Here is a 24,182-nt window from a genome sequence, read left to right on the forward strand (position 1 = left end):
AAAAACGTGACATTTCTTTGTTTCCTGTATTGTCTTTTGAAATTAAAATTATTTATTTGTCATCATAAAAAAGTAAATATTTTAGAAAGTTTAACCTGAGTTAATGCACAATAAGTCAAGTCAGTAACAATGTTAGGCCTCTGTTTGGCAGTTTCCAGGAAAATAGAGATCTTAAGGAAATTGAGGCTTATTTTTGAAATTAGAGGCAAAAGCTTGGCCCTAAATAGATTTTTCCCAAACGTCTATGACTTGTACAGAATGTTATTTGCCTAAAAAAACACTAAGCCATTATTCTTCTTTTAGTTAATCTGACCTATATTGTCTTTTATTTTTATGACGAAGAAAAACCTTCACCGAGAATCAGGTCACTTAGTGGAAGCCCACCTCTCTGCAGGTTGAGGACTTGACCACCCAGTCTTACTTGCCCAAACCTGCAGAGAGTTGAACCCACCAAATTTAGGAGACGGACTGGGTTTGGTTTGGACCCAGGTAGAACCAGACTCAGACCTGTTTTGAGATACTGGTACCAGGTCCAGACTGAGATCCAATCAGACCTACCATAAGAGAAACCATACCTGAATCCTATAAGAATTACATGAACCAGACTTGAACCATACCCATAAAATAATATTTTTTTATTACAACAACAACAACAACAACAACTACGCCTTCATCCCAAAACAATTGGGGTCAGCGATATGAACCAAAAAAGAAATTCATTTTGGGTCTTCCACATGAATCCTTTTCCTCCAATCATTTATATCCAACGCCATGTCCTCGGTGAGGTTCAAAGCATTCATATCCTTTCCTATCATCTTCATCCAAGTCTTCCTAGGCCTACCCCGACCTCTTTTAACTAATATATTTTCCCATTTCTCCAACCTTCTAACTGGAGCATCATTAGGCCTTCGCCGAATATGTCCAAACCACCGTAAACGATTCTCTCGCATCTTATTTTCAATGGGTGCAACACCTACCTTCTTACGTATCTCTTCGTTCCGAATCTTATCTTTTATTGTATTTCCACACATCCATCTAAGCATCCGCATCTCAGCTACACTCATTTTTTGAATATGATGTCTCTTGGCAGCCCAACATTCTGTACCATATAGTAAAGCGGGTCTAATAGTCGTCCTATAAAACTTTCCCTTCAATCGCAATGGCATTCTACGATCGCACAACACTCCAGTAGCACTTTTCCATTTCATCCACCCAACCTTTATCCTATGATTTACATCTCCATCAATTTCTCCATACTTTTGAATGATGGATCCCAAATATTTGAAATAATCATTCACTGGTATATCTTGCTCACCAAGCTTCACTACACTCCCATCACTACTTCGTTGCTTACTAAACCGACATTCCATATATTCAGTCTTACTCTTACTCAACTTAAAACCTCTAGCTTCCAATGTCTGTCTCCATAATTCTAACTTAGCATTAACCCCAGCTCTAGACTCATCAATCAAAACAATATCATCAGCAAACAACATACACCACGGTACATTTTCTTGAATTGATCTCGTAATCTCATCCATCACTATCGCAAATAGGAAAGGGCTTAAAGCAGATCCTTGATGTAACCCAACCGTTATCGGAAAATTGGTTGTCACCCCTCCACAAGTGTGGACATTGGTTACTACTCCTTCATACATATCTTTAATTATACTAATGTACTTGAGAGAAACACCTTTCTTCATCATTGTCCACCAGAGAACGTCCCTAGGTACTCTATCGTATGCCTTCTCTAAATCAATAAAAACCATATGCAAATCTTTGTTCCTCTCTCTATATCTTTCAATAAGTTGTCTAAGAAGATGTATAGCTTCCATAGTTGATCTTCCAGGCATAAAACCAAATTGATTCTCCGATATCATGACAACCTTCCTCAACCTAGACTCAATCACCCTCTCCCAAAGTTTCATAGTATGACTCATGAGTTTTATACCACGATAGTTTGTGCAATCTTGTATATCACCCTTATTCTTATATAAAGGCACCAAAGTACTCTTCCTCCACTCATTAGGCATCTTATTTGTTCGCCAAATCAAGTTAAAAAGATTTGTCAACCATTCTAAACCTTTCTCTCCCAAGCATTTCCAAGCCTCGATAGGTATACCATCTGGGCCAACTGCCCTTCTTGATTTCATTTTCTTCAAAGCCTCTACAATTTCTTTCTTTTGAATCTTGCGCATGAAGTCACGATTTATCTCATGAAAAGGAATGGAGAAGTCTCCAAGATCTTGAGCATGACTATCATTAAATAGCTTATCAAAATAATCTTTCCATCTCTCCTTAATCTTCTCATCTTTGACTAAAACCCTTTGCGTTTCATCTTTGATACATCTAACCATACCCAAATCCTTCGATTTCCTATCTCTCATCTTTGCAAGCCTATAAATATCCTTCTCGCCTTCTTTGGTATCCAACTTGTCATAAACCTCCTTATATACCTTAGCCCTCGCGTTTCGAACAACTTTTTTAGCTTCCTTCTTTGCTATCATATACTTCTCCAAATTCTCATTATCACGACTCTTACTTAGATTTCTATAACACTCTCTTTTAACCTTAATAGCTAATTTGACATCCTCGTTCCACCATGATGTATCCTTACCTAGTGGTGCACCGCCTTTAGACTCACCCAATACCTCCTTAGCTACTTTTCTCATACCACCCGCTATCTTATTCCACATTGATTCTGAATCCTCCTCGAGACACCAATCAACTTCCTTAACTACCTGCTCTACAAACATTCCTTGTTTAGCTCCTTTCAGTGCCCACCACTTAATTCTAGGATCTATCCTATGTCTATCCCTTTTGCGGCATTGTCTAATTCTAAGATCTAAAATTAAGACTCTATGTTGTGTAGCTACACTTTCTCCTGGTATAACCTTACAATCGATGCAACAACCCCTATCTCTCTTTCTAAGTAGGAAAAAATCTATCTGACTCGTATTAACCCCACTTTTAAATGTTACTAGGTGAGACTCCCTCTTCCTAAACCAAGTGTTTGCTAAGATCATATCATAGGACAAACAAAAATCTAAAATCCTATCTCCACTTTCATTTCTTTCTCCTATACCATAGCCTCCATGGATATTCTCAAATCCATCCCTACTAATGCCTACATGTCCATTAAGGTCACCGCCGATGAAAAGCTTTTCTCCATAAGATGTCTCTTGTACTACTCCATCTAAATCTTCCCAAAATTGATGCTTAATGGAATCATCTAAACCTACTTGAGGTGCATAAACACTAATAATATTAATAATATCCGTACCTAATACTAATTTAATAAGTAAAATTCTATCACCCTTCCTACGGACCTCAACTACATTATCTATAAACTGACGACTCATAACAATCCCTACTACATTCCTATTCCTATTTATTCCTGTATACCAAATCTTATATCCCCAAGGTTCTATCACTTTAGCTTTCTCACCTACCCATTTGGTCTCTTGAAGACATAAAATATCAATCTTTCTCCTACACATAACATCTACTAACTCTACCAACTTACCAGTTAAAGAATAATATTTTTTTATTCTTTTATATAAAAAAATGGTGGATCTTAGTTGGAACTTGGGTTGGGTTGGGTCTTGTATGAAATTTCACAAACCATACCTGGCTCCATATATTAATAGGACACTTCGGGTCTAACCCGGATTGTAATCAGACCTTCCTATTTATCACCAAACCTTAACCCTATAGGGTTTGGTATGGGTCAAGCCCGACCCATTGATACTCCTAATTGATGTAGGGTGTAAATGGGTTGGATTCAGATTTGATGCAGCTAATACCAGATCCAATTAATCAGATGTTGGCTAAACGGATTCACATTTGGATTTGGGCTCAAATGGTGAAAAGCCCATATAAAAAAATAGTTTTTATTGATTAAAAATTAAATTTTTTGTCTCCCTCGTGCCTTGATTTCTTAAAAAAAAATCATTTCAATAAATATGCATTTTAATAATAAAATATCAAAAAATATTTTTTATTGGTTAAAAATTAATTTTTTTGTCTCCCCCGTTCCTTGTTTTCCAAAAAAAATTCAAACATCGAGTCGGACTCGTACCAGCGCACGTCCTCGTGTGTTTTTTTTCAAGAGGGGGACTTGTCAACCTGACTCGTGTCCTCGTGTCTTTGTGACATTTGATCACACGTTCCCGAGGTCCTGATACGGAACCCAAAACTCAAACATCCAACCTATCGGTTGTCTCAAGAAACGGGCCCGACTACCACTAGCAGAATCGTCATGGGTCCCACGGAAAAGGAGATGGCGGCAAACGGTCGCCATGGCCACGGATGTGGACTCCCTCGCTCCAAATGATCTCCCTTTGATTCTTTTATCGGTTCCTTCATCGTCTCTCTCTCTCTCTCTCTCGGTCGCTCGCGTTGATGGCGTTAATGTTTCTCCCTTCCTCCTCTCTCCCGCGGAAACCCTTCCTTCCCTCGCCCTTCTTCTCTGCTTCACCGAAGGTAACGATCGTTCTCTCCTCTCGTCTTGAATTTCGTGTTTTTCTGCGTCTCTTCCACTTCTGAGCCCTCGAGAGTGAAGCAGGCGTCGAGAGCTAGGGTTTCGGTTTGCCGCGCGTCCCTGGTCTTCCGAGATCTTAAGGCGGATGATTTCAGGCACCCTCTTGACCAGCAGGTTTGACTGTTTTCACCTTTCTGCGACCTCTGATTCATCTTCTTAGCTTCGGATGGGGTTGATTGCTGCTTTTCTGTTTGAACTGGGTTGTTTGATGAGTTTTGATATTCGATCATTCGACTTTTCGTCGGAAGATTAAATTTTACAGTTTGTTTCAAGATTTTCGAACGAAGCAGATTTATGGATTTCTAAATATGTTCATGTTTGTTGCTGATTAGGTTTGGAAGCTTTTGCTGGGAACTTTATAGTGTGAAATTAGAGATTTTTATGTTCTTATGGCGCTCTGTTTAGGTTGATTTCTTGTTTTTTTATCCGAATAATTCGATACTTTTTTTATGTAGAAGTACGCTTGAAGTTCAAGGAACGAGTATTTGTTAATTCTTGTCATGAATTCTTATCTTTTTTTTTTCCAGCATCTTTGCCGAAGGATTAAGGTTCAGGTGTAGCAGATTGTAATTTGTCACCATTTGTAAGCTTGTCTTACTTCTTGTCGATTAGAGGATGATTATTGTACAAGAAAACTTGATGAGGAAGGAGCGAGTGCTGTATAGGATAGTAGGCAACGATTCTGCGATTATAAAATGAAAAAGTCGTTTGGTCAGAGTTTGGTTTGCTCACATGAGCATCTCACTCCGCGTCCATAAAGAAGTCCAGGAAAAGAAACCAAGAAATCTCAACGACAATTAAGGGTTATTTTGAGAAACAAATGTCAGCAATGAAATTTCAGAACTGGAACGCATAAGAAGACCTACAACTAGCCTTCTACTTGCGATTAGAATCTGAATTACGACAAAATTCATAGTGTGCCATGCACTCTTCGCTTTCCCTTTTAATAGCATATGTCACAAATATATGGTAATATGAAAGTAATCTTGTGATATTTTCAGTGAGTTTCTTTCGAGTGATAAATCATTGAAGTATCACTAAATCAAACTTTATCACATATAACTGTGAAATTATCATGTAAATATCACAGGATGTTCTCCCACTATTCTTTTGTTCTCGTCTCAATTTTTGCCAAGATTTCTTATATCTCATTGTATTTCTTTGCTATGAAATTCCCCAGAGTGATATTTGTGAGACTTACATAAAACAATTAAACAACTAACTGTTCTAGGTTTTTAAAAAAAGTTCGGTCCATTTTCCTACTTCTACATTCCCTCCCTAACTTTTGTTACCTACCAAAAGCGGTTTTGTAATAACCTCGATTTTTGACAATTATTTGTTTAAATTTATTTGAAAATAATGGGTATTTTTCTAAATTTGGGTCTGGGATCCAAATTTTGGATCCAGGACCCATAAAGGGATCTTTACGTATACTTATCTCGTATAAACTTATATGTATATATATAAGTGAAATAATTTAAATTAATTGAATTATTCACGTGATAACTAATTAAGATAGTGCGTAGATGGGTTCGGGATCCACCTTTCGGATCCATATACCCATATATATATTTTAATATATATATAAAATCATAATAAAATAAATAAAGCAGTAAATAGTTTTAGACAGATCCACTCTTATAACCAGCCCGGATCCAAATTGGGATTTGGATCCCGAGTCGCAGAGTTCGGACCCGTTACCCGGATCCATAAGAAACCTACAAAATGGGTATTAAAGTATACGTATAATAACAATTCTAAAATAAATAAATAACTAATAATATTGGTTATAAGAAAATTCATAGTAAAATTTTTTGTAAAATGGGTCGTATCCATAGTTGGACCCACATGGATCCAACTGAGGATCCGTCATTCATGGACGACCCGGATCCATTTTAACAATGGACCCAGGGTCGTGGGGGCTCGGACCCGGACCCGTGTGAGTGCTTTTAAAAGTTACGGAAACAAGAATCATGCCTAGGGCATGATTCTTGCAGAAAGATCAAGAGAGGAAGAGGGGGTTACGCAAGGCGTAACCGACTCCCTCCGACTCTTCTGGAGGAAGAGAAGGGGAGCGTTTCGTTAAAGGGGGAAGCATCCCCTTCACTTCGGTATTTCTCTCTCTCTCTCTCTCTCTCTCTCTCTCTTATTCGTGTGCACTGGAAGGGAACTCCATCACCGGCAAAGCTCCGGCTACCAGCAGCCATCACCAGCCTTCTCGAGCACCCCCTGTCACGGCACTGAGTGGAGCGACACCAGCCGGCCCTGCCCTCGCGACTGTAGCCTCCGATCACCGGAAAACTCACCGGAGAAAGGTGCGGTTCTTCTTTGGAATCTGGGTGAGGAATCGAAGATGGGTTCGATTCCGTGTATGGATTCGAGATGAGAATCCATGGAAACCCTTTTAGATGGTTGTTTTCTTGGTTTTCAAGACCCAACGGGGTCGCCACTTCATTGGGTAGAGCAGTTGGTGTACGACACTTTCGATTGGGTCGTGGCAAGTTCGAATCTCAATAGAATGGTTATATAACTAGTAAGATTCTGATAATTTTTGGGGGTATCGAGTGTGCCGGGTGTGCATGCATGTGGGAAACCAAAAGAAATCCATGATTCAGGGTTTCTGTTAACCCTAAACCAAAAAATCTACGATTATGGGGGGGGGGGGGGTTCGGATTTTCCTAACAGAAGGGTTTTGTTCATGTTATGAACCTATATATATATATATATATATATATATATATATATATATATATATATATATATATATATATATATGAGGGGGGTATCTCAATAAGGTCGAACTTGTGATTCTTGTGAATTCAGTCACTATTTATTTACTTGTGTATTTACGGCATATTTTCTTAATGTCTCTTTACATTCGATCCGTTAAGGGATTGAATCTGTCCTTTCCTTGTGGATATGCCTCTCAGTGTAAACTTTGAGTAGCTATGTTGTGATCTGACATGTCTCGCATCTGCTGATGTTCGGAAAACCAAGATTTACTTTATGTTAATCGAATTTCAGAATGTAAGAATAAATGACAAGTAAATACAGTACATAATATAGTTAGACAATGAAATTAAACCGGAACGCTTTACCTGTCATACCTAGTTGTGAACTTGTTCATCTGAAATCAACATCTGTGGCTGTTGAACCAAGTTTTAAATGGATATTTCATTGTATTTTGTATAATTCTAGTGAAAATTCTCGTTATTCAATATTAGATGCATGATTTGACTAAGGTATATTCATTTGGTTATCATATGAATAACTGATGAGGTTATATGCTTTTTAATATGTTGTTCAATATGTGGTGGCATAACGAGAGTATTACTGGCTGGGCTGGACTTGTTTATTAGAACAAAAAGAAAAAAATTAATATATAATTCCTTCTTATCTCCTGCAGTGATATGTTGTTCAGTTTGACAGGAAGAGTGTGAGTTTTTAATTGATGCAGATTTGGTTGAAAATGACAATGTTATGATTATACATGTAAAATGTGTAGTCATGCTTCTACTAGATTATTGATGTCTCATTTAACATAAGTATGCGAAATTGAGGGATTTATTCGCATGCACACACGCTCGCAGGAGACATGCATTGGTGGATACATGTATGTGATGGAGGTAGCACACGTAGTAAGAATGCATATGATTGAAAAATGACATGCTTATAATTGGGTTTATGGTTGCATGAGTGCACATGCATTTGGCACTTTGGCTAAGTGTTACGAATAAAACACTACTTTGGTTTTATTATGTGATGCATCCATGGCCTAAATGGACATCACCGGCCTGAAGAGCTGTGGGTTTGGTTTCTTTTCACATATGTTTTTTACTGCATCACTTAAACCACATAAGTTGGTATGGCAAACTACTACACTGTTCTAGTTGTCCTCACGGGCTGGAGTCCCGTAAGGGTCCCCGAAAGGGAGGATGTGGGTGCTTACTTTACTTTTGCATATGGTGTTGCAAACTTAAAGAATTGACTTTAATAAAAATATAAGAAATAAGAACAGTGTAATATATATTTTGAGGTCTTCCATCTGGAGAATGGAGATCTTAGAGATCCGGTCTTAGGGAGACTGTGAGGATACAAAAACTCTGTGTGCTACAATTTTGTCCCCTGAACCTGATATTGAGGTTCTTTCTCCTGGCCACGGTTTTAGGGATAGTCCGTCACTTTACCTGGGGGTGGTGTGTTGGTCATAACTGTAATTGTTTTTTGTACCAAGGAAGTGACACTTGTGGGCGTGAGGTGTCCCTTGTGTCCCCGACATTAGATATGGAGGTCTAATGTTCCGAAGGTGATTCGGTCGCGGGATAAGTTTGAAACCCAGTAATAAAATACAAATTGTGTGTTAAGCTACCCTAGGAACCTAACTTAACCTCGGGGCTTGTACTCGTTTGGTGTATCCACGGGCAATGGTAACTAAAAAGAGGAACTTAAAGTTAGATGCATTTAATAGGGCGTACATATGAAAAGGAAAAAGAGAACTTAAAGGTAAGATAATAAAGGAATTCATGCATTGAAAATGTATCATGCATTCTCCTGTTCTGCACTAGATCATGCATAATTGAATTGTTCTTTATATCATGACATGATATGGTGGTGGTATGTAATTTACTTCCTAAAAACATGTTGCAAGGTTTGGTTATTTAGTTCTTGATATATGGTACTGCTTTATTGTTCTCGACTGATGAGTATATGCAATCTGTCGCATGTATGAATTGTTAGATACTGTAAATTATTATATCTGCACACTCAAATCATTATATGAAATTTTATCCATGTTCTTTGTCTCACCTGGTTTCTTTAGAAGTAGTTGTGCTCAGAATTTCGGTTCTGACACCCTACTTTGTTGGTTTTTCATAGGAAATGGTGAGCAGTGAGGTTGGATTGGCTACTGGGAATGGATGAGAGTTATACTTGGATCTTAACAGCTTCAGCAGGAGACAGAGTGTCTCTTTTTTTTATTTTAGTTCTTCTTGCTTTTTCAGTTGTTGCTTTATTTTCAGTCGAATAAAAGAGTGTCTCTGAAATTTACTCTTATTCATAAATAAAGAAATTGTTTTGGTTCGTATGGATGATGGTTGTAAGTTTGTTTGTGGTGTTTTGCTATCCAGTTGGAATTTGAACTGTGAGGACCCCTGGTCTCTGGGAAGTTTTCCGCACTGTTAAAAAAAAATCTGCATTTTCAACTGTTAAAAAAAATCCGCATTTTCAAAGTGTATAAGTTGGGGACGTTACAGGTTTTCCACATTCGGTGATGACGTTGGTGAGCACTATGGCAGGTAGAAAGAATCACAGTGCCATGTCCTAACTGGTTAATAGGGTATGAGTGTTCAGGTGCTCATTTCTCCATTGAAACCTGTAAATATCTTATAGACGGGGAGATATTCATGGTATAATGATAGGGAACTCCTATAGTTTGATAACTTGTCTCTTTCTTCTTTTAGTACCCATATAGGCAAGGGGTTTATCAGTATTCATTCATTGGCCTTTTGAGGGTCACTTAAAATATACTGCTATATTGCTAGTATGGACTATGGAGCAATAATGCGTGTTTTTCTTTTTTCACTTCAAGCAGTGGATTTAAAAAAAAATCCATATTATGATGGATGCATAGCATTAAATGCTGGATAATGTGTCATCTTTCCTATTAGAGGAAAGTTTGGACTGAGCAACATTGTTGAGAAGCTTGATAGCGTGCTTTCTTTGTTGATTTCCTTTATATTTTCTACTCTGCGGAATATTGGACATGTACTTTGAGGTGGATTACCTAAGGGCTGCAGAGATAAATCCATGGACTTGCAAACATCTATTTAAAACTGATATTATTATTGTACAAGATGAGTTTAGCTGTGGTAGCTACTTGGTCTTTCGACCTTCAGAAAAAATCCTTATCTAAAGATTTTTCCTTTTTGGCTGTAAGTTATTTATCAAATGAAGGAAATGGCATATATATTGAATGGCGGAGTGTAGAGGTATCTATGTTGGTACAAGAGGCGTGCATTTCATTTTTCTCTATACATTTTTGTATGAGAAACATGTAATTTATTTGATATGCTATTTCTCTATTAGAGTTATGGTTCATGATTCGATGTGTGTTGTTCCTTGATATAGAGACACCAAAGAGGAAAAAGGCGTTTTTCACTGATGCAATAGTTTATTCTACAATTTTGAATTGCCTTTCAATTTCTAATATTGCTAATACAATCTGCTTACTTATTTCAGAATACATCACTCTTGAGGGCCATTCCTGGATTGAATGAACTTGGCAAGGTTTTACTAGGTAACTATTGGTGTTTTCTTTGAGTTCCACGGACTCAATAGTTCCTTTGCAATGTGATAACTAATAATTTATTGAAGAGTCCTCAGCCAAACTTTGAGTTGTTAAATATCCTATTGCATGACAGCGCTGGTAAATACATGACTCAAACTCTAATTTTTAGCATTATTTTCGTTTTTCACTAATTGTATTGACTAGTAAGTGGTAATCTTGTCCTAAATCTCAAATATATCTGAATTAATTATATCCATATAATGGATCATTTGGTATATTGGTACTTTATTGATATGGCTTTTTATGGTTGTAAACATCTTAGTTGTCAAAGGTGGTGCTAGGCGGCCTAAGTGACCTAGGCGTAGCCCCACTATTACCGCCTAGGTGCCGCTTAGGCTGCGACTACCTAGGCCTTTTTTTTTTTGAAGAATATATTTTTTTTAAACATATCATTTGTTTTCTTCTTCGAGGAGGAGGAGAAGAAGAAAAAAAGAAGACATGTTATTTGTCCATTGTTTGTATTGTGTCTATTGTTGAGAAGAAGAAGAAAAAGACTTATTATTTGTCTGTTGTTTGTATTATGTCTATTGTTGAGAAGAAGACATTACTTGTCTATTGCTTGTATTATGTCTATTGTTGTTGTTAATTTTTTTGTATACATGATTTTATTTTTTGTGTATTGTTCTTCACATTGTTAGTTGTATTGTTTGTTTATTCAATTGTTAATTTATTCTTAATTTGTTTAAGTTAAGGTTATGTAATATAATTGCTTTACAGTGTTCAACAACTTATTATTTGTCTATTGCTTATTATTGATTGATTTTATGTTGTATACATGTTTCTTATTATGTTTTTTATGCTTTTTTTTATTTTTTTATTTGAGGTACCGCCTAAGCCCCACCTAGGTCTTTTTAGGGGCTCACCGCCTAGGCTTCGCCTAGTGCCTATGACAACTAAGGTAAACATGTTAGATTTGTTGGATGTGGGCTTTACCAAAAAAACTCAACATAATCAGAACTGAGCCTAATTGGACTTAGATACAGATTTAATACTTTTAACACCGAGTCTGAATCCAATTATTAATCAGATCCAGTTATATGTACTGAATCTGAATAAACAGATTCAGGTTGGTTGGATATCTGAAATCAGAACCATTGACACCCCTAGACTTTTTTCTTAGATGATAAAGGTGATCTCTTTCCATTCATGGGTGCCTCCCCTACTCCTTGATTTCCGTATTTCCTTCTTGGTCTAAGCCACCTATGCTTAGAGGTTGGTTGCGTCAAATTTCTTCCCTTTAAAACAATTCGCTTGCAAACTGTCATATTAGTGTTGTTCCCCTTGGGACCAGGATCTCTTACTTTGGGCTCCTTGTTGATTTGTGACAACAAAGAAGAAGAAGAAGAAAGAAAGAAATACTACATTAATTATTTGTTGTGAATCCAAAATAACTTACGTATCTTTATATCAATGGAAGAAATGTTTTTACTACATTAGGCAGAAACATTCAATGTTGTAATTAGCGTATTGGAACCTATGTATTGGAACCTATATCGCATGAACTTGAGATACGGGTGTATCATACCTTATCGTAAAATATGGAGAAAAAACATTTAAATTATGCAAAAAAATTTAAAAATCACAAATAATAAAAAATTTAAAAAAATGTAAAATTTAGAACACAAGAAAAAACAAATAAACAAGAATGAGTATAAGAATTAAAAAGCAAGTAACTATATAAAATATTAAAAATAAACATAGTAAATTATTGTCATGTCATTCACATGAAACATGAAATAGAATTCAATTATTCATTAGATAAAGTCAATAAGATAGATGATACTTGACACTTGATATAACATAGAAGCATAGTTTGCTACATGACTACAAAAGTCGAAAGGCTCAAAAGTTCACTAAATAAACTCAGAAAGTCAATAACATAGAAGTTCACCACAACTACATAGTTGACTACATGACTAAAAAAGTGAAAAGACTCAAAAGTTCACTCAACTGCATAATTCACTACAACAATCAGCTTTATTGTTAAAACATTCCTTGTTCATAATAAGAAATGATATCTTGTTGTGGGGCAACTGGTGCTTGTGGGGCTTGTGTCTCCTGTTGCTCTTCATCTGAATTAGATTATGCATTGTGTTGTGCCAATGCATAAAGGCCCTGCACACGTGTCAATTCTTGTAATCTTGTTTCTTTCCTTCTATATATATCACCAAGATTGACAAATATTATAGGACATGCATCATCTGGAGCTTACATGCATGGTCGCACTGGAGCACCAGGTTCTCAAATGCGATGCACACCTTCATTAATCAATGCACAATAGAATTTGCATCTCAAAACATTGTGCCACCTGAAATCGTCAGCAATCTCACAAAACCGCCACATCGGGTCATCACATCCAACCAATGCTATCTAATTATCATAAATGTAAATAATTAAAACTTAAAATAAAATATCATTGCATACCAAAGTCAAAAAGTTTACAACTTTACATAACACAATGATAGGACCAAAAAAGGTCATACAAGGTTACAAGCTAAAGATCTAAACACACACACACACACACGTACACACACACACACACACACACACACACACACACACACACACACACACATATATATATATATATATATATATATAAGTCATCTTCTAAATTAGAACTTTTGGCAATTTTTCTCCAATGAATGTTGCACTCCCCTAGCAATTTCTTGTGGAAAAAATGTTGTACGTACTCGTGCCTTGTATTTATTATCTTGTATGTGACTCATAGGAAGTTTGACATGAACATCAGAGTCATCTTCTAAATTAGAACTTTTGGCAATTTTTCTCCAATGAATGTTGCACTCCCCTAGCAATTTCTTGTGGAAAAAATGTTGCACGTACTCGTGCCTTGTATTTATTATCTTGTATGAGACTCATAGAAAGTTTGACATGAACATCAGAGGAAATACAATGAGTACATAATTGTATAATGGAGTTCTGATGCCTTACTGGTGTAGTGGCAGCGGAAGCTCTGATACCAAAATAGTGTAGAATCGACATGGGAGTCTATTCACGATCCGAGATCCAAAATGAATCTCCACGCGCGGAAGCTAAAATACGCAGGTGAATCCGAACAGGACTAAAACAATCGGCTATTTGAGGTCTGGGCTCTCTGTTTTGACAGAGGTGGCCAACACGGGAAAGTTGCGTGACACACACAACTTTTCAATGGATCCGAAAACACTGGATTTGGTTCTACGCAGACAAAGTTACGACAGATTCAACGAGGTGGATGGACATATCACCCTGCACTGTCAGGTGACCAGTCTGATTGTTTCGAGGGGATTTATGATCCCTCTGACAACCGGATTTGAGGAAACTCAGAACTGAAAAGTTCTGCAAAATTTTTCTAACTTTCCAACGAACCAAAGTTTTCAAATTTTGGAGTAATATTTTGTGACTTATGCTTAAATCAAGTTGTTGTTTGTTCTGTTTTAGACTAACCGAGATGCAGAACATATTTTCTATTATGCAGCAAACAAACAACCTTTCGATATATCCGACGACCAAATCAACAAAAACTCAGAACATGAATGTTCTCAAGCAGACAACTATCTTTTCAAATCAGGTTTCAATTCGAAAAACTAAGAATGGAAGACGAAGATACATAACAAATACGACAGGCTTTCAAGCAAATAACATACAGTTCAGTTAAAAAAAATATCTATCGGCAAGCTGAGATTGTCGGCTATTTTAGGCTATCAACTAATTTGATTCATGAAAAATCATAAACATGAAAGATGCAACGTATGATGTTATCTTTCCAACAAGATATGATTTGCAATTTTTCATGCAGTAATAAAAAAAATATACGGAAAATACGAAACAGTAGCAGATCTACTTTGCACTGGACAAGACTCGAGTCTTGTCCAGACGTCAGAAACTTTCCAGGAATTTTCATAGCCAAACGACATAGATTCAGGACAAATGGTAATCAACAAACTTGACGGGTAGGGTCTTAGCTTTCCAACAAGCCAAAGATCACCCGATTTGGACCTGTATCTAGAGAGATACGGCCCGAACACCGGGACTGTCAGACAGACCCGAGTGCAGAAACAACTTTCTTTTGCAGAAACGAGATTCAATCAAACCAAACATACAACAACCACAAATGAGATGCAGAACAATAAAATCACATAAATAATTTCCTTAGCACTTTGGAGAACAGTTTCACAAGTTCTAACAAAGAATCTATCATACGAAGAACAACTAATATGCAAGACACCAAAACAAAAGATAACAAGTTTAGAAATTGTTATCTTGTTTGCTGCAACAAGATTGAAGAACTCTTCAGCCACTTTCACAAGTTCAACCAACGACCAAGCACTCCACTGATGTTTCACCACAAACACACCGCAACAAGAGGAATCAATCACCACGAAGAGGGCTGGACCTCAAAACCTTCAAGGTTCGAATCCACCAAGGCATCCACCATTCACAAGTTATCCTCAAACTCAAACAACAAGAACCACCTTCTTTCAAAATGATGATTTTTCTTGAATCAAAAGAAGCTCCTTCCACCATGGTCGACCCCCTCTCTTTATCACATATGGGAAATGGGTCTCATTAAAGAGAGAAAACCCTTTCCCCAAGCAAGGGCTCTCCCAAGGCTTGAGTAAGCCAAAATTACGACAGGGGAGTAAAAGCACCTCCAACTGCTCTATTTGACTTTGAGTCAAATAGAATTTCAAATGAAGGTCATGGGCGTCCACTCTAAGTGTCGCCACCCATGGGGTCCAACAAGAGTTTGGATATTGGGAAAGATCCAAACTGTGTTTAACGATCCAGACCCACTGGCAAAATGCATTAAAAATTAAAATGCAGAAAATAAAATGAAAAACTACCATGGATCCCCATACACCCTCTAGTACAACAAAAGAAATCCTACAGGGCACTAGAACTATTCGGATCCGTAGAATCCAGTACCTAAAAAAGAAAAAAAATATGGGAAAAGTCTAGTATGATTCCAAACATGCAAAATAGAATCTAACATCAAAATACAATTTCTGAGAAGGCCAAAAGAAAAATATCTCAGAACTTGAAACATGATAAGCAATTTGATTTTGTAGTTTCTCGGAGATCTAATTGGACTCAGATAGTCCTGCACGATTGGATCTGCAACGAGTCACATCCTGGATCGGGTCTGGTGAATTAAATTTGGATCCAATTCGTCTTCAATATTCGGATCTTTAGGATGCTCTGCATCACTTACGTTGTGACATTTAAATTTATACAATCCACCATGTATTACAAAACCATAAAAGTTACACTTTACTATCCCTTTCAAAGGTATCCTTAAATTCACCAGTTTGTAATATTTTTATGCTGGATCATTTGAGCCTCAACCTCTACTGTCCATCGACCTTTAAGGCATGATTTTGATATTTAAGAATAAAAAAATAGGTGATTTAAGATGAACAAGAAAAAAAAACTAAGATTAACAACACATTTATGGCTAAAAACAGGGCTAAAGACAAAAAAGAAGAAATAAATTAAAACAACAAAAAAAAATGAACTTACCCTTAATTTTGATGCTTGAAGCGCTCCTCTAACTTTGATCTCACACAAATCAAACCCTTTGGGCTCGATTTTGAGGGTTAGAGGTAAAAAAATGTGTGTAGGATTGAAATGGGCGGATTTAGGATAAATCACACTACTATGACTTCAGTTTTGAGTGGTAGAAGCCAAAAAATGAGTGTTTAGGATGAAAATAAGGATTTTAGGGTAAAAGAGGGGCTTTAGGGTTTGATTTTGTGGGTTAGAAGCAAAAAAAAATGTTGTCTAGGATGGAAATAAGTGAGATTTGAGGCACATCATACTTTTATGGCTCGGATCTAGCAAAAGCGCTAATATGTAAGGTGGATTTGATCTCAAAATAAGGTGGGTAGTCTTAGAAAAGAGGTTGGAGAGGGACAACATGCAAAAATGAGGTCAAAATAACCCTTGGGGACTAAAAAATGCCCCCCATAAGTGGTCAGTTGTCACTTTAACAATGTTGGAGAAGTAAAAAAAAAAAGAGTTGACTCGTACGATACGGTGTGATACACCCATGAATCGTACAAATCATATTGTATCGGTATGATAATCGTACCAAATACGATATGGGCCTTATGTCGTATCGGTTCCCCCACCAATACTACAATATAGTGTATCGTATCGTATAATACGATATGATACTGATAACATTGGAAATATTTGAATGCACTCAAGGGTCTCAGCAACTACCAGATCATCTGACACAACGTTGATGAAAATACCTTTTTTGCCATCATTACCATGGCGAGCCCCTTGTGGTGGGTCATATTCGATGTACTTCAACACGTGATGGTAATCCTTCGACTGTTGTGAAAACATTTGACAATTGTGAAATCTTGTGCTACAAAATGATGTGGAGCGTAATAATTAAGAAGATACTATTGATTCTCATTAATAATCCTAACAGATCCCCTTCAAGTTTTTATTATCTTTGAATATGCTGATTTTTCCTTCTTGAAAGTTTTTTTAACGTTACAACTCAAATTAAAATTCTAGATTTTCTTTCACAGCCTTTCCAGGTCTAACTATAGTTAGTTATACTGCCATGTAGAATAGGGCTGCTGCATGTAGCAGTTGCACTTAGATTGTTGCAGCAGGTGAACTTTGTCTTTTTAATGTTCCTTTGCTGAAAAAATTACATTTCACACCTAAGAAATCCCAGTCAATTGCTTCCACCAATTTGTATTTCATTTTGCTTAATGTTTCCATGACATTCTTTTCCTTTTAATTTTCTCAGACATAAGGTAGTTTCTATTTTCTAAGTATTGAAGGCCCTAAACAGGACTTCACTTTTGGAACTTTTGCATAACTTAGTCTTAATTAACTTACAAATAATAATATTGTGGTTCAATATTTACCGTTACTGATTGCCTCCATTTCGTGTTTGCATTAGGTGCTGAGGCATTTGCCCAAATGCCTCCATATGTGTGTCTGATCATGCCCTAGCTTTTAGGAAACTGTTGCATCGTATGGGCCATATCTGGGTCATGCATTTTTTTTATATGCACATTTTACTCCATAATGACTGTTGGAAGCCATACCATGGGATCTTGTGAAAAACAAAGAAAAAGAATCCATGTTATGTCATTGCTGCTGCTTTGATAAATGTTAGGTAAGTTTTCTTTAGGAAGTTTTTGTGGTTACCATTGTTTCTTACATGGTTACGGATTTAGTTTTAGTAATCACTTGTGAAGTTTGCAGTTTTTTAGATATGTTCTATTGTCTTACATATTATTAGAGCCAATATATCATGGGACTCATGATTTACATTGAAAGGGTACTTTCTCGGTTTAAATTGTATGATTTTGGCACTCTTTAAATGTTTGTCAAAACTTTATTATTTTTCATTTTTGCTTCTATATCTGATTTTCATGTACTATACAATAGTCAGATGCTGACATCAGCATTCTCTGTTTCTTCCTCTTTAAGTGTTAGTCTCGACCCAGGGAAGTAAAGTGAAACTCATGTAAATGATCACATTATCCAATCATGAGGTTGTATTCAAACATTAGGTAACTAAGATGCATGATTGGTCACATGTGAGAAATGTACAGTATCTTGTTCCTATATAAAAATCATTACACATGCTCATCTGCTTTCTTAATGGAGAAATATATGATTAATTGCTGTCATTTCTGATATTTTTTATTATAATTCTGATTATCAAAATAACTCAAATTGAAACTGTTGTCTATGCAGGACCAATTGCTGAACAAGTGATGCTTCTTGAGAATATAGGAACGTCAGTTCTTGTGACTGAAAATCAGGTTATTGGAACACTCACCAAATGGTGAAGCTTTACAGTGAAAAGAACCAGAGTTTTTGTTGTATGTTTATAATCGTAGGGCTAAACTTTTCCTGCAGAATAGGTGTTGCACCTATAGACTGCATTTACACAAGGTTTTCTTTTATTTTTCTAAAATGAAGTAGACAGTTGTATTTCAGTAAATGCTACTGGTTAAGGAACTTGTAGTGTGCAACTAGTTCTATGTTGACATGTGAATCCTAGTATTTTTTCTGATTTGTATGCATTTTTGGTCTCTTTGGATACAAATTTTTTGAACTCCTCAAAGTCTGATACTGATAGTTGCTTCTTGATCATATGGTATACTTTGAATATGGTTATCATCTCACAGTTTTTTCAGTCTAAGCTCAGCACTCTCTGAAGTATAATAAGCACGTAAAATTCCAACCTTTCTCATCTAAAGATGATTTATTATCTTCACCAGATGTATAGCACCAGTATCATATGTTTAATGTCCACATCTGTTATATGTACTTAGAAGAACGAAAATAGAAAGATGGCGTATGGTTATGAGCACAGAAGGTATCTGATGTTCCATTTAAATTAAAATAATTGACATTTGGATCCATGGATTTCATCACAAGGCATAAGGTGATTCCATTTGAGAAGTAGGGACTTCACCTTTTTCTGTAGTAGATCTGAAGTTGTCATTTTGTCCAGAATCTCACCTCCACGTATGTGGTTTAAAACTTTAAATTAACATCCAGCAGTTGCCACTGTTTTCACAAAGCATATTATAACTTTGAATATAAGTGAATGACAAGGCGCTTTTCTTTTTTCCTTCTTCAAGGAACTTTCTGAGACCTTCAAGATTCTTTTGAATATCATTAGCGTACCATATCCTAATTATCCTTAATTCTTAAAGAGACCCAGTGGAGGCGAATGAAACCTCTGGTTCTAACAATGTTTTTAAGTTCATCACTCTGTCTATGATGTTATATTTCCTAAACCTTGGCCAGACTCTTTCATGGCTTGATGACTTCATTTTTGGATTGAAAGGGAGTTTGGAGTACGATATTCTGGATGAACATCTTTTTCTGGTACACTTCTCAAATTTCATTAGGTCATTTAGACTGGTCAACAGAACTTTCTGAAAGCCTCAAAATTCTTGCAAATATCATTGGCTTACCATATCTTAAATTATCCTTAATTATTAAAAGGAACCAATGGAGACAAATGAAACCTTAATGGTTGTAATAGTGCTTTTAAGTTCATATACTCTGTTTATAATGTTACATCTCCAAAATCTTAGCCAGACTCTTTCATGGCTTAATGACTTAATTGTTGGTTTTAAATGGAGTTGGAGTATGATGTTCTGGATGGACATCTTTTAAGGGTGCCTCTCATAGTTTCAATAGGTCTTTTAGACTGGTCAATGAGATTCTTGCACCTGCTTATGGAGTTATTTTTCATTGAAATTTATCTTTTACTCGTTGGCTTTCAAGTTGAAGTTTTTATCTTTTTCCTGAAAGAACTGTTCAATAACCTTGATGCTCCTTTTCCATTGATGCAGTATTTTCACTTCATTACCAATAAGAGGCGTTGTCCTTCTTGTTGTTTGTGATGCTTGAAAATATTTTATTCTATGAGAAATTTATGGTCAACCATATTTAAGTGATTAGTGATACCTTGACCCAGAAAAAAACCAAAATTCAAGTGTCATTACGCGGCTTGCTGCCTGTTATTCGATATCATTGGTACTTTTTTGAATTCATAAAAAAGATTGAGGAGATATCTCATATCTGAAAGAGCATTTCCTAAATTTACAGGTGGTGCCGAGTAGCTGGGTTTCATTTTATAAAATGACAGCTGGTTCAGGGAATAATTTTCTGATTAAGTGTGCACAGATACTCATATTTGTTGTTTTATGCATTTAATTGTGACATCCATTGATGCGGAGTCGGCGACGAAGCCGGTTCACAATCCGAGATCCAAAGGGATCTCAAAGCGTGGAAGCCTATATTTCGACGGACAAACCCAACTCGCGGGAGTCGAACTGAACGGATTGGTGCAGTTTGGGTGCAACGAACTTCAGACCCGAAAGTTGGAATTAAAATCCTAACAGACCCAGAATGGAGGGGTTCACACAGGACAGAGCTCGTTTGATAGAGTTCTGGTCAGAACTCACGGACAAGGCTGGATGTCCAACCGATGGGCAGTCTGTCAACTTTGGGAGGGTTTTCAGACCCTCAGACGACTGAGTTTGGAAAAAGTCAAAACATGAAAGTTGTGCGAAATTGTCTTGTTTTCCAATCAACCAAAGATTGAAAATTTTGGGTAAAACCACAGGGAATTATGCCCAATATACGTTGAGGTATCTTCTGTGCTAAACTAAACGAAATAACGATTTGGTAATTTAACATGCAATAACAAGCTAACTTTTGAAACAGTAAACAGATGATTCACTAATTTGCCAAAACATGAAGGTTGTTAATTCAGATGTCATCTTTCCAGAATATCAAAGAAATCGACAAACAAAACAGTATTGATCCGGTTATTATTCAAACACTGGACTCCCAACCTAGGGTTGCCAAACGAAATAACGATTTGGCAATAACACGTTTTCCTCCACGTCCTCTTCTGGTTCTTCAAAAGTTCCAATTTCATGATCATAGATAGGATCAAACTCTAGATCAAATCCTGAGTCTTCGTCCTTACGAGGGACCCTCGATGAATAAAGCTTTGCCACGACATTCAATGGACTTATGACCGGGTTTTCCACAAGTTTAACACTTGATGGGGACATTGGAATTAGTGGGTCTCGCTTGGAATCCTACAGGCGCATTCTGACTGGCAACCCTAGGTTGGGTAGTAGTATTGGGGTGACAGTAGGGTGGGACAATTTTAGTATTGGGGACCGCAGGGGTCCGCATCGCTGGTTTATCAGTTTGACTAGTTCTAGTCAGTCTTTCGTTAAGAAGACTTCTCCCATTGGCACACTTTTTGATGAGCTTCGGACACCGTCCAACACTCAACAAAGTTCAACATATCTTTTAATTGGAAGTTCAAACTTCCAATATACTTGGACACAAGTTGTTCCTCACTTTCTCGAATATCATTTTGAGCTACTAAGTCATGAAATTCTTCAGTGTACTAATTCACTGACTTCGTACCCTATTTTAAGTTTTGATATTTTTGATACAATTCTCGATGGTAGTTAAGTGGAAGGAATTGAGTGTGCAACTTTTGCTCCATGTTCCCCAATCGCTCAATAGGGGCTCGACCTTAATGTCTACGCATTTGTTTGAGCTGGCGCCACCAGGTTGTAGCTCGACCCTTAAGTTTTAGGGTAATTAATCCAAGTTATCGGTCCTCTGAAACTTCTTTAAATTCGAGAATTTCGCGAACTTCGCTAATCCAATCCAAGAATTCCTCGGGAGTACCGGTTCCCTTGAATTCGGGAATTTCAAATCTCAAACTAGAGTCCCAGTTTGACCTCCTAGGCTGGTGAGTATCCCTATTATCCTGACCTTGACGATATGAATCAAATTCACCATGTAAATCGTATGTAGTCATGTCACAGGTTCCTCGGGATTCATGTGGACTATGCTCGGGCTGCCTTTCTCGTTCCCTCGTGAGTTCTTTCATCCTTCGACTCAGGTCTTCTAATTTCCTATTAGTTTCCTCGACTTGTCGCCTCAAGTCACGGTTCTCATATTGAAGATCTCGGCCGTCATTTTCTAGGTTATGTTCATTTCGACCTCTACCACCCATTCGCCCAGACATGGCGAAAACTCCTAAAAAATATTTTTTTTTAACTCCAAACCCTGAACCGTGTCGGATTATGAAACCTGACAACCTGCTCTGATACCAAAATGATGCGGAGTCGACGACGAAGCCGGTCCACAATCCGCGATCCAAAAGGATCTCAAAGCTTGGAAGCCTATATTTCGACGGATGAACCCAACTCGCGGGAGTCGAACAGAACGGTTTGGTGCAGTTTGGGTGTAGCAGACTTCAGACCCAGAAGTTGGAATTAAAATCCTAAGAGACCTGGAACGAAGGGGTTCACACAGGACAGAGCTCGTTTGATAGAGTTCTGGTCAGAACTCACGGACAAGACAGACAGGTTGCCGGATGTCCAACCGATGGACAATATGTCAACTGCGGGAGGGTTTTCGGACCCTCAGATGACTGAGTTTGGAAAAACTCAAAACATGAAAGTTGTGTGAAATTATCTTATCTTTTCAATGAATCAAAGATTGGAATTTTTTGGTAAAACCGAAGGGAGTTATGCCCAATATACATTGAGGTATCTTCTGTGCTAAACTAAACGAAATAACGATTTGGTAATTTAACATGCAATAACAAGCTAACTTTTGAAACAGTAAATGGATGATTCACTAATTTGCCAAAACATGAAGGTTGTTAATTCAGATGTCATCTTTCCAGAACATCAAAGAAATCGACAAACAAAACAGTATGGATCAGGTTATGATTCAAACATTGGACTCAGTCAGAAAATGTATTAAGCAGTTCAGCGACTCAGTTCTCATTCAGACAAGAGAGTTTGCCATCATTTTTAGACACGTCACAAAAGGAATTCAATCAAAATTATAAACATGAAAGTTGTAGAGTCGGTTGTTAGCTTTCCAACAAGCTGAAGTTCATAATTTTTTGTTCCGTCGTTTAGGAGAACAGACCAGAATACCGAACTCTATCAGAAAAATATTAAGTCGTTCAATGACTCGGATCAGAGTCAAGTAAGCGGGATTTTCAGTCCTTTTAGACCAGTCACAAAATGGATTCAGCAAAAGTGATAAACATGAATGTTGTTGAACCGAATGTTAGCTTTTCAACAAGATAAAGTTCGTAAATTTTTGTTCATCCATTTAAGAGAACAAACCGATTTACAGAACTCTGCCAGGAAATGTAATAAGCAGTTAAGGACTCAGATCATATTCAAACAAAGCCTAATGCCAACAAATTTGTAACAGCATGAATATGATGACCATAACAGAGTATGAACAGAGTTTCTAAAAACGTGGTTCAAGACAGAGTATCAATCTTGAGGAAAGAAGTAAGCATTCAAACACTAGAAGATGGTGGTAGCAGCGACAACGTCGGGTTTTGCTCAGCCACTTCCTAGGTTCCTTTGGGAAGGACAAACCGCACACCAGACTGAACACGATGGAGGCCTGGTTCACACGTAGCCGATTCACTCCAGCAGCAGCTCTTCAAAATGTTGGTCACAAGCTTGAACTCCCAAGCCAAGCTCTACAAGCTCCTTTAAGTTCACAATTTCTTCATGGAAGAAGTTCCATCACTATTCAGATTTTTTTTTACAAAAATGGCAAAAGACCCCTGGTTGACCTCCCTTAGGGTTCTTAAACCCTAAGGAAGAAGCCTCATGATGGAGGGGGGGCTTCTCCAAGGCTACCGCCCCTCTTGACCACTCAAAATGTGTGGGGAAGCTTCTCCACCCCTCTTGTCCACTAAAATAGCATGTT

General features: G+C 37.2%; 1 protein-coding gene across 2 annotated transcripts in view; it reads left to right on the top strand.

Moving 5' to 3' along the window:
- Nucleotides 1-4,363: 4,363 nt before the first annotated feature.
- The window catches only part of LOC149811463 (plastoglobule-localized metallopeptidase 48, chloroplastic-like), a 36,687-nt gene continuing 16,868 nt past the window's right edge, over nt 4,364-24,182 (top strand). For both annotated transcript variants that reach the window (XM_089993099.1, XM_089993100.1), the window contains exons 1-4: nt 4,364-4,485; nt 4,568-4,657; nt 10,781-10,838; nt 18,627-18,694. In XM_089993099.1, coding sequence (XP_089849225.1) covers nt 4,405-4,485; nt 4,568-4,657; nt 10,781-10,838; nt 18,627-18,694 — 297 coding nt within the window. In that variant the 5' untranslated portion in view covers nt 4,364-4,404. The remainder of the gene's footprint in view (nt 4,486-4,567; nt 4,658-10,780; nt 10,839-18,626; nt 18,695-24,182) is intronic.

Source organism: Nuphar pumila, chromosome 17, assembly GCF_984573655.1.
Source record: "Nuphar pumila chromosome 17, dmNupPumi1.hap1.1, whole genome shotgun sequence".
Taxonomy (NCBI): Eukaryota; Viridiplantae; Streptophyta; class Magnoliopsida; order Nymphaeales; family Nymphaeaceae; genus Nuphar; species Nuphar pumila.